Consider the following 15,152-nt stretch of genomic DNA (forward strand, 5'->3'; position numbering starts at 1 on the left):
AAATATAAAAACAACAGGAAGTAAGAAGCAATTCTATTGTGTCTGTCTATCATAAGTGAATGGATAGTCATTTCTCCCTCTGCGTAAGGAGCCTCATAAATGCGTACTTCATAGCTATCGGCAATGTCCACCCACTAGCTAGCTACTATATTGTTATAATAACCAGAATGCCTTTGTTTTGTAGAAATTATTACCATTAACTGGAATTCTTCAAAGTGTTCAATATCTAACGTCTCATTTATGTGCACAACACTTTTAAATAATTAGGAATGCAAAATTAGTATCCATTTTTTAAATATATTTTTTTATTGATTTCAAAGAAGGACTAGGGAGAGAGAGATTGAAACATCAATGATGAGAATCATTGATCTGCTATCTCCTGCACACCCCCTCCTGGAGACCAAGCCTGCAACCCAGGAACGTGCCCTTGATCGGAATGGAACCTGGGACCCTTCAGTCCCCAAGTCAACGCTCTATCCACTGAGCCAAACCAAACAGAGCATACCTTTTTTTTAATTAGAAAATTGAGGCACAGATAGATTGACTTCAAATGTTCAGTAGACCCCAACCCAGGTCTTCTGCATCTTAGTCTTAATTCTAAGCTATAATATTTCCCTTCAAAAGTAGTCTTTCTTTTAAGATATGTTTTACTTTCTTATCATATTGAAAAAATACAAACCCATTAAAAATTGTTCAAAACTTTTACATAATGCTTACCGTGTGAGAAATGCTGTGTTAAGCACTTTATAAATATTGCCTCATTTAAACCTAACGGTGACCCTAGGGGGAAGATACTATTTATTCTATCGACTTTATAGATAAGAAAATTGAGACACAGAGAGATTAAATAGCTGTCCAAAGTCACACGGTAAGTGGTGTCATCGTAGCCAGTGAGTCTGGCTCCAGAGCCCATGTTCATAACCACGAGACTGTGCTATCTCAGATTCAATGAGCAATGTCTCCGATTTCATAGGACACAATGCTCAACATATATAGGCACTAAATAAACATTCAGGAAGATTTCTGATTTAGAAAACCAAAATGGAAAGAACTCCCCCGATATGGAAGAAGAGGCAACAGACTAAAGTAGCTTTGATCCAAAAATAATCATAAGCCCAAACTGTAAACAGTGGGTCAGAGTTTTCTTAGACCTGCGTTGTCTGTCAGGTCACATGTACCAGCCAAGCATTGAAATGTGACCAATCTGATATGCTGTAAGTGCAAAATACATAGCACTAAATTTTAAACTTAGCACATATAAAAGAACACAAAATATTTCATTAATTAATAATTTCACAATAATCACATGTCAAAATGATAATATTTGGATATATTGGGTTAAATGAATATGTATAAAAATTAACTTCACCTGATTTTTGCTGTATTTAAATATCTTTTCTAGAAAATTAAAAAATATATGTGGTTCATGTGGTATTTCTATTGGAAAGCATTGTCTTAGACAATGGGTTTTATGAGAATTTCCAACATAAAGTTGATCTTTTGGACACTTTATTTCCCTGTATTCCCTTTAATAAAGGTGCTGTTGATCTCAAGAGAGAAGTAACAGAGCAAAAGTTCTTTTAGACTCACAACCTGTAATTGTGAAAAATTAGCCATATGCACTCTGTGAGCAGGAACTTGTGATCTTCAAGCCTGTACTCCCAGCAACTGGTGATGTGCCTGGCTGAGTATGACTGGGTTAGAGGGTGGATGGGGAGATGATAGATGGATGGGTAAATGGTGTGTGGGTGGGAGGGTGAGTAGAGGAAGCAATGAGTAGATATGTACAGGCTGGAAAAGTCTGCATATTTTTATCATCATTTCTTACAGTTCATCATAATGATCATTTCTTTTCATGACACTATCTAGGTGCTGTAGGAATGAATGCATTCTTCCAGCTCTCTCAATAGGGGGATTAATTTTTTTCAGGCAGCATTAGAATCCTGACCTATGACCACACCTGTTCCCCCAGTGGCACCAGGTCTGCTGCTGTCAACACATAGACTTCTGTAAGTTTGGGGGCTCAGGGCACCAATCTGATAGCAAACAAGGGCCAGGGGTTGGATTGAAGCTATGTTTTCTTAGAAACACAATTGTGTCAATTTAATTATTCATTTACATCTCAATATTTTTAAAGTAGTCATTTTCTACCAACTATTCTATTCATAGTTTCTATAATATTGAAAAATAGCAACTGCCTATATCAAGACTATCATTCTGTAAACTGCAGCTTTAGAGATTGAAGGACGGAATCTATCCAAACCACCCATCAGTTTAGCACTGCCAGGGTGCCTAAGAGAGTCCCACCTTGATGTGTTGAGTGGTTTGGTTACTATTAAGTGTTCTCCTTTTCTATCTTGATTACTCACAATAGCCACGTGGCTTCTAGTCAATATAGCAATCTCATTTTCTGTGCAAACCCAGCTCATTCAGAGCCCGTTAGATCTCTGTTCTTTCATCTAAGCTTCTGAACAACCTCCTCTGTGATAGCCTATTTACTTCATGAAGAAGGAGCTGAAAAGCCCATCCTTGGGGGCTGCTGCTTTTAACTGTTTATTTCCATGTCCAATTCAAAACATAATTAATTGCTTCTGAATTGCTATGCAATTTGCCTGTGTCTTCCTTCCTCTTTTGTTGATTCTGAATAAGGATTAAAAGGATGTTTTTCATGCAAACTATTTGTAACTGTGATTTCTGCATGGACAACATCATTCACTATTCTTCTTATAAACCCATCATACTGTTTAGAGAGCTCTTGGTGGACTTTACCTTGTTTCACCTGCATGAACCTGTGACTTTACAACAGTTATTCCTTCTTATTTATGTTCTCCCTTAACGCCCGTTTCCCAGAAATGGGAAGTGGAAGATTGAGGTAAGGGACTGTTTTGAAATCACCAGGTGAAATAAGTTAGAATGAAATTATTATGTCACAGGCTCACTGGAGAATGAAAGCAGAGCAGAATTACTCAGTAGAGTCCATCCTCAGGGCAGGAAGTCATCAGACATCCCATAATTTCTCCCCTAAGGTGTCCTACTTCAAGCCATTTTAAGTACAGTTATTTTTATCTGCAACCTCCCTCTTCCATTGAAGAAGCCCGGATCCCCACCCACCTCAATAGCCAGCATAAGTCAGTTTGAGGAGGGACAGGGATGAACAGTGCATCCCTAAACTGCCACCTGAGCTGGAGGTTTGGCTGTGAAGTGGACAGGCCTTAGGACAACCAGGCTTCCCCGTTTCTCCTCACGGTTTGTGCAGACAGTGATATCGGTCATTCTCCTTCCTCTTGCCATGATAAACTGAGTGAACGTATGCGCCTCATTCTCCCCACAGAAGAGAAAGCCTGTCTGTAAAGCTGATACACCCTTTGCCTTACACAGTATCCACTCCTGAATTTGTCTTAAGTTACTGAGGAAAAGCAATGTTTCATGATATTCACCAGATGCCTAGTATTGAGTCAAATACAGAACGTTTGAGGAACTTGTGTGTGTCTATGTGCATGTTCATGTGTACAAGGGGATGGGAGAGGGCTCCCGACTCATTCTAGGAATGTTTTGCTTTTACTTATTGATTTCAGAAAGGAAGGGAAAGGGCGATAGAGAAAGAAACATCAATAATGAGCGTGAATCATAGATGGGCTGCCTCCTGCACGCCCCACACTGGGGATCGAGCATGGGTCTGACCGAGGATCAAACTGTGGTTCATAGCAGAGACACTCAACCTCTGAACCATGCCGCCTGGGCAGGAATGTGTTTTAATACAGTTTTATTTAGTTTCTTTAGTTCCTATAATTAAAGTTGTACGAACCTAAAATTAATATATTTAGGGAATAATCCCAATTCTGAAATGCCAGATATTAATGTTCTATTTAATTATGTCAATTTGGAACCCACCTATATAGAATATGGATTTTCGCCTCCTATTGCGGACAATTGAGAGTTGACCCTTTTGACAGCTAATAAAATAGGCTTACTATCCAATTCTGAGAAAAAATCCTTCATAAGCACCCTGATCTAATTGCTTCGTCTTTGTAAACATAAATTATGTAAACGATGTATAAGTATTCTGATGAAGAAGGGAATAGTAATAGTTAACATCATAGCACACTGTAATGTTTTTCTCGCCTAAAGAAAATCACAGTAAGACAAGAAGCAATGTTTTCCCCAAAAGAGATGATCTGCCCACGATAAGAAATGTGAATGTTTGGGTTGTTTTATAGGTCTCTGAATCTGAAGGACTTTGCAAAGGATTTACATAGACTCCCTCCCTCATTTTCACTCATTCATTCACTGATATTAGAGTTCCTTGCTGTCTGTCTGACAAACATTGAGATACATCCATGCAAAAATAATCTCCTAAAAAAAAAAAAAAAAAGAGGCATTGAATTAAAACCAGCTGGATTGCTCATATGCCCTTATAAGTTGGTAGTCTCTTTTATGCAACATGATTTGTTTAAAACTAACTGGCGAGTCTACAGCCTTCTACTTGCTATCTTAGTCACCCTGGAGTACATTGCTCTCAGTTCAGCATGGCCTGGCATATCTTGACATGCAATGGTGCCTTCACAAAGTGTGAGTTACTGCTCTTACATATGAACCATCCAGAATCCCGACGAAACATTAATTAGGTTGTGAAAAGCCAATAAAAACTGGGACTCTTTTTATGCATTGAGAAGTGAGGTCACAGATTAGGGACCTGGGACCTTATGGTGCAGAGAAAACGGATACATCACATCGAGTGGGAATAAAGAAGTAGCGTCAAATGATTTCAGATACAGACATTTTATTTCCCATTAAAATTGTGTGTTGTCATGAAACCATTTTAACTCTGTTCAAAACTTAGTTGAATGTTTTTCAATTCAACTGGCTGTCCATGGTTTGAGGTCCTGAGCAAGCTGACAGAGGACTGTGTGCCTGACGTGGTGAGGCATCGAGCCAGCTCTGACAGCACTACTCACGCTTGTGTCTTGTTGGGGGTCTGATTGATGGACTGGGAGCTGTCTGGCTACTCTGGTGAGATGGCACTAAATTGTGCTGCATCTGAAGTCATGTGGAATCACACTTCTAGACTCTACAGCAGCGGTTCTCAACCATAGGCGACCCTGCTAGTGGTTGAGAATCGCTAGTAGGGTAGCCTAAGACCATTGGAAAACACAGATATTTACATTACGATTCATAACAGTAGCAAAATCACAGTTATGAAGTAGCAACAAAAATAATTTCATGGTGGGGGGGTCACCACAACACGAGGAACTGTATTAAAGGATCGCAGCATTAGAAAGGTTGAGAGCCACTGCTTTAGAGAGATAAAACTCTATTACACAGAACTGAATCTATTAAAGTAATAAAGTAATAGAAAGTCTACATTCACTGATAAGCTGGGATAGAGAGCCTGTGCTGTGAGAGCTTGCTTTGATTCTGCCCTCTGTATCTCACGTGACGGTTCAGGCCCTGAACTCCCTTATTCTCTGTATCTCTGGCAGGATCGGAGGAACCATGCCCATTGTGTTCTCCTACTTTGCGGAAGTGCTGGCCCGAGAGAAGCGGGGCGAGCATCTGAGCTGGCTCTGCATGTTCTGGATGATCGGCGGCATCTACGCCTCTGCTATGGCCTGGGCCATCATCCCGCACTACGGTAAGAGGCTGGCCTCGCCCCAGCCAGGGGCCACCTTGTTTTAAATCGGCCTCCATTCCCATCCCCTTTCTCTCTTCTACCTGCTGGTTTGAGAACAGTACTGTTATCACGTTTCTCCCTGTTGTAATGTCTAACCTTTCCCCCCCTGTACAGAGATCTGTGCAAGGTAAGACTGTGCCAATGGGTATTCAGGGATATGATTGCATTCTGCTCTGTGCTATCAACTCTGCGGCCCCTGCCCATGTGGATGGGAGAGGATGCACAGAGCATAATCAGCATATAAACAGCATGAGGTTTGAGGACTGTCATATACACCAGGCACACAAGTGCCTCTATGGGTCCCCCCTGTCAGCCCCATCTCTTCTGGAGCTCCGAACTGGGATGGCAGCAGGAAGGATCCCAGCTTGTCGTAGGCTGTCAATTTGCAGAACCCAAGAGGTGACTTTCCCATCCATGCTCTGCAGATCCCCTCCTCAGCTCCTCCTGCGAGCTTACTGCTCCTGCCACCTCAGCAGACTTGAAGGTTTCATGTCTCTGAGCAGAACTCTCCTACTCATAGGCCACAAGCTCCCAGGAACCAAATTTAATCTATAGGGAAAGGGATGGGGAGATGTTGTGTGTGTGTGTGTGTGTGTGTGTGTGTGTGTGTGTGTGTACACGTGCAAATAGTCTCAAGTTTGCAAAAATATGAATACTGTATAAATTATAACCACATATGACTCAAAGACTCGTGCTTTGTCCTGTTTAAAATCTAATCAATCTGAAATTAGGTTTCAAAAATCCACTCTTTTACTCATTTTTCTATTTTCCTGCCCCCCTTTTTTTTTTTAGAACAGAGGAATTTTTCATTATAAAGCATAGTTCTGTTAGGGAACAACCTTAAGTGAATCCAACTTCTTGTAAAATCAAAGACAAGACAGACTTATTATTCTGAGGCAGTGCCATTTGTTTTGCCACACCGAGTTACAAAATTCTTGCTGTCCCACTCTTTCTTTTAATAAAATGTGACATGCAAACCGAAATTGTATTTTGCAAGAAGAACAATACATGAGGAATTGGGTACTTGGCCGGAAGAGAACTTGTCTTTGCCAAACATCTGAGTGTGAGGTGCCAAGCTCAAGGGATGGGCTCATCCTTTTGAGACCGTTCACTTCTGGGCCAGAGATGCCCTCCTACAGGCAGGCCCCACATCCATCATCAGGCTCATCTTCTGGCACCACGTGAGGAATTAAAGGCGTTTCTCCTCATTCATCTGGAGCCTTCCTTCGTAGAGCTGCATCTGACTCCCGCCCCACTGTGTGGGCTGCTGGGAATGGAAAAGCCACTTCACTGTCATGTAAGGAATTGCACCTACGTACAGGAGCCGAAGAGGAGGTGCAGAGCCTGGGCAGAATCCAGCTGTGCCAGCATTGCTCCCAGAGCTGCTGCGAGTCTGTGCGTACCATTTGTGCAAATTAAAATCAGATGCATCACTCAGGTGCACACAGGTGCAGTCCCACAGGGCACCCCCTGGCAGCCGCACTCCTTCTGAGCCAGCCTTGTCGTGTGTCTCGGCCTCTGATGACAGACAGCACAGCTCCCTGACTGTGGCCACATGTTCTCCGGAGAAGCTTGGCTTCTGGGTATATTGCTGTCGCCTCCTTCATCCTGCCTTCCCATTACATCTCAGAATTTCTCCTGCTGGCCTTCCTGAACTCAGAGTTCAAATTGGTGTCTGCATATTTCTACCAGGCCTGAGTGTGGTTGCTCTTGTTTTTGTTTTGTTTTTTCACTAGGCCTTCATTCCTCAGGCTCCTGCCTTTTATATACCCCTGCCCAGGAACTGTAGGGGGCTCCAGATCTCATCTCTGGCCTTGCCAATTGTCAACCAGTGGCCAACCCACAAATGTTTAGCATGATCTCCACTTTTCTTTTTCTCAAGTACACACAAGGCATTTTTGTTTATAGCAAATAGGGCTGCTTTATCCATATATAACTGGAGAAAGGGGAGCTTGTAGATCATAATGCATGAAAAGTCATAAAAACAATCACAGTACAACAAAATTAAATGTACCTGAAGCTGCCATTAATTTCTATGTTGAAGGAACCTTGATAAATAATGACCTGGTGTAGAAATCAGTAACAGTATTGGAGGTTTTGTATGGCCAGAAGTGTGTCAAAAACAGCAAATTATTATAATCAACACAGTATGTATATTAGAATCAACAGAGGAGATTTCTTAAATGCCCATGCTGATTTCATTGTTAATACTCTTCCAACTTAAAGAATTTTAATTTTTTTTCAAAATAAAAGAGTTTAAGTTTAAAAATCCTGTGCTGAGACCTCTGGGATGTTCTGTAACTTGATGGGTAAAGGGGGTAGGGGTGGAGTTTCAGAGGTATTCATTTATAAAACCTCATTAAGGTGGGTGCTTAGATTTGTGCACATCGCTGCATGGATGTTATGCTTTTTCATGAATACTTCTTTTAGTGGTGAAGTTAAGATTTTTTTTTATTGAATATGAGAAAAAATTTCAGAGGTAGGAAGGGAGAGGGAGAAAGAAATAGAAACTTCAATGATAAGAAAGAGTCATCAAGGGGCTGCCTCCTACACATCCCCTACTGGGGATGAAGCAGCATCTAGGCCTGTGCCCTAACTGGGAATCTAGACATGACCTTCTGGTTCATAGGTTAACACTCAACCACTGAGCACACCAGCTAAGCTGCTTTTATTCCTTTTAATTAAAAATTTTTTAAATTACATTGGACATTCAATATTATATTAGCTTCAGGTTTACACATAGTGGTTAGACATTAACATAAGTTACAAAGTGATCCCCCCATAAGTATAGAACCCATGTGGCACCATACAGAGTTATTACAATATTACTGACTACATTCCCTATGCTGTACCTCACATCCCTGTGACTCTTCTATAACTACCAATTTGTATTTCTTAGTCCCTTCACCTTCTTTACCCAGTCCTCCCTCCCTTTCTCCCATCTGGCAATCTCTCTCCCCTCAGTTTCTTCTGTGTATCTATGAATTTGTTTCTGTTTTTTTTTTAATAAAAACTTTTAAACAAATGTTTACCACTTCTGCCACCTCCTGAAGACACCCATGCTATCTATCGAGTTTCTGATAGATTGGATCAGATTCTCTGGGCTGGGGACAGTGGTTTGAGATTCTTCAGCTCCCTGCCTCTCCCACGGGTGATCTGCGAAGTCCAGGTCTTCATCACACACCCCAGGGAGGCTGTGCGTGGGGGTAGCGGGGAGAGCAGCCTGGCCTGCAGGCTCGCCCTGTGTTGTTGATTTCATTCAGGCTAAAGGGCTTTCCCACTCAACAGGTGTGAAGTCATGCTTTAAGAGTAACTTTGACACTCAAATAGCTCTTCTTTCCCATGAGACATCTTTTTACTTTACCTAAAACAGACAAGGGGTTAACACTTCATCTGCTTGCCACGCAGCCTCTGAAAGCATGCAAGGTTTTCCATTTCCCTCTGAAATTCTGCGGCGTGTAAATGACGCCTCGGCCCACAGAGACAAGAGTCGGGTGCTGAGGCCAGGTGTTTAGAATGTGGCTCTTCGTGAGCCCACACCTATTCTCAAGCCCATGGTGTCTGGCCCACAGTGGGGATCGACCAGCGATGCACAAAAGAGCAAGCGCTGTGTGAGAGAACAGACAACTGTGTATATAGATGGTCCTGTAGCCCTGTCCCCTCCCCCACGGCCCCTGGTGACCAGGAAGCCTCAGCATTTCCTGGAAGTCCCAGAGCCTTAAGGGGAACATGGGGCAGGACACTGAATCACGGCTCCTTCCCACTCTGGCCGAGAGCTCGCATCCAGGCCCAGGCTTCGGCATTGCTGCCGATGGCAGTGCTGTCCGTTCCATTAGACCCTCTGTTGTCATTTTCTCTCTTAAATGTGTGTGTGAATCAGAGGAGGTGTTGTGCGTGACAGAGTGCAGCACGGACATTCCATTAGCTAAGTGGGAAGGTTCTCAGTTCAGCAGGAAATGCCTCAGCTCTTACAGCCCACACTGATCAAGCATGCAACTGAGGTGCATGCCCTTGACCGGAAATCGAACCTGGAGCAGCCCCAGGGCCTCCATCTGGCCCGCCCTTCACTGCAGACCTCACAGGGCCACGCTGAGGGCATCCACAGAGCCAGACCCAACCCAGCCCTCCCTCCAGCCACAGGAGATGTCTGGGCTTAGAAATACACATATTCCCAAGGTTGTCTGATGGCCAAGCTGTCTTTGCTTCCTTTAGTTATAAGATGTGCGAAGCTAATACATTTCTGCTCCCTAATGGTGAAACTGGGGTGCAGGGAGGAGGGGGAGTCGAATGGCTGCCTGGCTAAAGAAAGAAGCAGGGAAGGCTGTGTGTGTCCCCTGGAAGACCCTGTGGCCAGGGAAAGACCAGGCAGCGAGAGCTGGTCTTGAGTCGCATGGCCTCCCCTCTGCTTCTGGGTGTGGGAGCTTTGTCAAGCTTTTCGGCTGCCCTGGCCCCGTTTCCTAGTCAGCACTGCAGCGGCGGGGATTAACAAGCACGCCAGGACACCCAGTGCCTACTTCTCCCTGAGGGACAGAGTCCTACACAGTTTCGGGAAGTGCTTGCCCACATTCTCTCACTGACCTTTGAGGTTTGACTAGTGAGCTCAGAGGAGCTGCCTCCTCTATTGTGCATTAATCCAGTCGCCATAGGGCTTAGGGCTCAGCTCCTCCAGGCAAGCTCCCCAGAAAGGGAACGGGTGCTGGTCTTTGTTGAGAGCCTTCTATCTTTCAGCCATTGTCTCAGGCACATTACCTTAGTCACATGACCGTAAAGTGGAGCCATGGGCTTTAAAGACATGCAGCTTTCCTGCTCAGTGTGGATGTGAAGGAACTGTAGGATCCCGTGCTTCGAACACTGCTGGGCCGCACTGCAGAGCTGGGGCAGTAACCCATCGCCCTCAGGCGGCCAGGGCCAGCCTACAGGCCTCCTTGCAGAACAGTGTTGTTAAATACAGTAAATGTACTAAGCAGGATTACAAATTAAACCAATTATTTCAAAACATAGCTATCAAAGCATGTTAGCAATATTAACTAACATCTAATAACAGCAACATCCATGGTAGTCTATTTATTGTAGTAGCTAGCATAATTTTAAATTAGAAATGAGTGTAGAAATGAGAAATTAACAAAGTTTTTAAAAAATTCTAGGAAACCACTAGCCTCTCGGTTTTCCCCAGAATCCCACGTTCCATTTTTTCACCATCTGTATGACCCGATATAAAATATAAAAGAAATGAACAAGCATAAACAGGATAAGGAATGGTTTGCTGTGACATAAATGAAGCACGGAGAGAGGCAGCCCAGCGCTTTGCCAAGCTGTCCTCTCGTGCCCTCCTTGTGTTCTTTGCACCCCTCTGCCTTATTTTGGGACCAGATTTTTTAGAATTTTCTTTACAGCGTCAATGAAAAGTAAACTCTAAGCCAATTCTGGAAACTTTGAAGCCAGAGATCAGGCTTAGTAATCTTCATAACCCCCACAGCACCAAGCACAGTGCCTGAGCCAGAGGAGCCCACAATGAGTGTGTTATTGAGTCACAAGCTGTTGTGATAAATGACCTGCCGGGGCTGTTCGCCCCCTCCACACTCGTCTGATCCCAGTCCTAATGAGTTTGGTTAAAGAAGCCTGTGCCCTGCGGCTATTTTTGCCTTTGTGAGTCAGCAGTTTCAGGAATGGCTTCCTATCCTGATGACGGGTGTGGCTGGCAGAGTTGAGAGCGAGGAACTGTTGTCCCGTCACACTGCATTGGACTCAGACCTCCATAGGAGCTGCTCCTTAGAACAGCAGGATTGGAAGTAGCTTGTCCACTGCCCAAGATGTTGCCTTTGCTAAACAACAGCTAGGCTATTGTGATCGAAAGTGGTTCTTCAGCTTCTGGGATGTGTTTCTTTCTTTCTCTTCTTCTCTCGCCTTTTCTTTCCCTGGCCCGGGACTCCCATTTCCATCCTGCAGCACTGTATCCGGGCCTTCCCGGCTGCTGGAGGGAGCCAGACTGTTGCGTTTGTTTGTGTCAGGCGCTCATTAGGCACTGAGCATCGGGAGACGTTCCATCCTGGGAGGAATCAGCCCCGGCTGAATCAGACCCTCCTGGGCGCTTCTCAGAGGCCAGCCTGTCAGCGGTAATGGTTTGAGGAGTACCGAGCTAGCGCCTGACTGAGGCTGGCCTGCTGTGGCCTGAGTGTGTGGCTCGCAGCAGAGAGGCCTCGGGAACGTTGCTGTCACGCTGAGGAGGTCCAGCTCAGGCCGAGGAGGGCTGGCCCGGGCTGAGGAGGGCTGGGTCAGACTGCATTCCAGGAGGACTCGGAAGGAGACTTAGGGAGGATGGAAAATTCCAGAACTGACCAGCTAGTTAAGGCAAGAGGATTATCAGCTTGCCCTCCAGACTTCTATGGCTTTATGTTTGAGGCTGAGGTGGTTCTTCCAAGGGGAGTGCGGGACTGAGAAGTAGGAGCAGCGGGGAGACACCCCACTCACCGCCTGGCAAAAAGATTTGCTGTCATTCTCTTTACTAACATTTAACACGCATTTATTATGTATCATACCCTGTTCTGAGGAGTAAATTACGTTAATTGTTTAATTTTTATAATGATCCCAGGGAGCAGTACTATTATCTCATTTTACAGATAAGGAAACTGAGACCCAGAGAAGTTAAGTGACTGGTCTAAAGGTCCCCAGCTGGCAACGTGGAGGAGTGGAATTCAGAACCACACTTAGTGGCTTCTCTGCACTGTTTCACCTTCTACTGTGTGACACCCAGAGCCACTTACACTCACTCTGGCTCATGCCCAGCTTTCCAGCGAAGACTCCATATAAAGAGGCAGTGCCTTTCCTCCTCCTCATCCCCCCCTCCTCGTCCTTCACCTTCTCCTCCCAGTCCTTCTCCTCCTCCTACTCCTCCTCCTCCAGGATGGCTTGTCTAAATGGCCTAGCCAGGAGAGCAGAGAAATTTCTAGAACAACATTTCTGTAAACTATGGCTGAAGTGGAAACTCCATTGATACCCGCTCTTTCCACCCTTATCCCCTGTGTCTGCCTGGCTGGGATCCCCATCCTGGTGAGAAAAGGCAGCTCATCCGCTCAGAGCTCTCCCACCCCAGCTGACCTTGCAGTGCTAGTTGTTGCTTCAGAGCCTGAGGATCTCCTCTGGTCAGATGAGGTTTGCTCCTAGCTTCAAGACCCTCCTTCCCTCCTTCCTCCCCTTCCTCTTTTCTTCCTCCCTCTCTTCCTCTCTTGCTCCCTTGCTCCCTCCCTTCCTTTCTTCCTTTCTTCCTTTCAGGTGGCGATTAGGAGTGGGTAGAAAGATAGTAAAATGGACAAAGACCAACTGCTCCCTCCTGGCAGCCAGCCCAGGCTCTTGCCTCTTGTTTCCATTGGGACTTGGGATGCAAGCCCCTAGGAGGGCTGGTTACCAGGTTCCATGTCCGCTGACCCTCACTCCTTCCATACACTCCCCCGCCTTCACACTCACCTGCACGAAGTCCCTTCTCTTTCAGCTCCATGTGAATGTGTGGGCAGTCTTTCCTGCATTCCTCCTGTTCAGAGAGGACACGATGGTGCCCAGCGGAGCAGAGAGGATGTGTGCCAGGCAGTGGTCATGTGAACAGGGCCCATATGCTGTGAGAGTCAATGGCAGGAGCCAGAGCCCTCTCTCCTCTTCAGAGCCACGCTGAGGCCGGGGCCTTGGTGACTAACGCTAAGTGAGGGAGAGGACGAGGTTGGGATGTGGGGAGGGGGGCTGAATTGGCCTTCTTCTAACATACATAGGGGAGTCATTCTGGAGAAAGTCATATGATGTTTGTCCAAATGTGTAAATGTGTACACTCTGACCTCCCACACTTCACCCCTGGCTTATACACATTCATATGTCAACCCATAAGGCACCATATCTGAGGATGTTCTCAGCAGTGTTTTTTGTGAAAGGAGAAGGCTGGAGCATTCTACGTGTCTATCACTGGGGAATGGGTATGCAAAAGGTGGTGAAATAGTTTGCATCCATTAGAAACAATAATGGTAAAAAAAAAAAAAAAATCACAAAAACAATGCTGAGTGAAAAAAAGTTTAAAAAAAAAGTGAGGACTCCAGCAGGTTGCCATTATGAAAATAAAACGATAGACTACTTATTATATAAAGGTTTTATTCAAATTCGAAAAACAATTAAAACACATTGACAGAGGGCGTGGAAGGAAATGTTGATAAAAGGCGGAGATAAAGTTGTATGTTTGCATGATGCTGTTGATGGTGTGGTGGCAGGGAAGTGAATTCAGCCCTCTGCACATAAGATAGAAAAAGAAAAGAAACGTCGGGAGTTTCATTGTTGTTCATGTTAATTATTCATTTACTAAATATTTTCTGAGCATGAGATACATGGGGAACAGGGGAAGTAGCCCAAAGAGTCTCAGACTAAGGCTCCGAGGCCATCTTACTTATCCCCCAGGCCCTGGTGTTCTCCAGCCTCATCCCTGACCCGCCCGAACTAGAAAACGCTACTGGCCCCTTAATTCCAATTTAGCATTTTGCTGCCCTAGAGAGTAAGTCCAGGCTGAGGAATGGGTTAGGAGCTCTCTGAAGGGAATCTCTATTCAGAGCGGGAATCTGCAGGGTTTCCGCTTTGAATAGAGATTCCCTGTGATCATGGGATCATCAGTCCTTGCCAACATTCCCAAACATCTGCCTTCAGTCTAGGTGTTCTTCTTCTGGTCTTCAGAGGTGCAGGTGGAATGCATTCGAGCTGCTGCAGCTCAAAGCTGGTATTAGTTAGTTAGTTAGTTAGTTAGTTACCGGTAGTTAGTTAGTTAGTTTGGTGTTGGGAAGTTCGTTGTTGAAATAATTTTTATGTCAAAACAACGAAACTGCCTTCATTCACAACATGGAGGGACGCACTCTATTAGGAAGGATTCTGTACAAATAATTATTTTAAACAAATGCTGTTTTATTTCTTTGAAATGCTGTGCATTGCTATAAGCGAGGATGTAAATGGGCGTATTAGTTTGATTTATATGACATGACATGTTACCTGATACGTATTTAAATTGAATGGAGCCAGTGATTTAGAAGCACCTGTTTCCAGACCAGCCTAGCCAGGGTGATTTCATACTTGCCCATTTGCCTCCCCCCGAAATGAAGTGTGTGGTTTTATTAGGAATTCACACTGCGTAATCAGTCCCTATTATACAGTCTAGGCATGTTTCTGAAGGAAATTGTGATTCAGATTCTAAAGCACGATTCCAAATAGCATACCCGTTTTATCACAGTGCAGCATAGTCAAGGTTTGCCTGCCATGGCCTTGTTTGAAAGGTACAGCACATTTTCAGAGGAAAAGTTTGGGGGGGGGGGGGGGGGTTAACTCAAAAAGACTCCAATGCCCCGTGCGTGTGGTACCGTGATTTCCAAATTGGAGGGATCCAGATAAAATGAAGTTTCATTCTGATTGACTGTCCTCCTTCCTCAGTAAAACAGTGTTTTGAGCATCAAATAAGAAGCTGATTTCA

At 44.5% G+C, this 15,152-nt stretch overlaps 1 protein-coding gene across 2 annotated transcripts in view; it reads left to right on the forward strand.

Moving 5' to 3' along the window:
- SV2C (synaptic vesicle glycoprotein 2C) overlaps window positions 1-15,152 on the forward strand; it is a 132,766-nt gene that overhangs the window by 67,700 nt on the left and 49,914 nt on the right. For both annotated transcript variants that reach the window (XM_036409771.2, XM_036409772.2), the window contains one exon: window positions 5,481-5,632. In XM_036409771.2, coding sequence (XP_036265664.1) covers window positions 5,481-5,632 — 152 coding nt within the window. The remainder of the gene's footprint in view (window positions 1-5,480; window positions 5,633-15,152) is intronic.

The sequence above is a fragment of the Pipistrellus kuhlii genome, unplaced genomic scaffold (assembly GCF_014108245.1).
Source record: "Pipistrellus kuhlii isolate mPipKuh1 unplaced genomic scaffold, mPipKuh1.p scaffold_m20_p_4, whole genome shotgun sequence".
NCBI lineage: Eukaryota > Metazoa > Chordata > Mammalia > Chiroptera > Vespertilionidae > Pipistrellus > Pipistrellus kuhlii.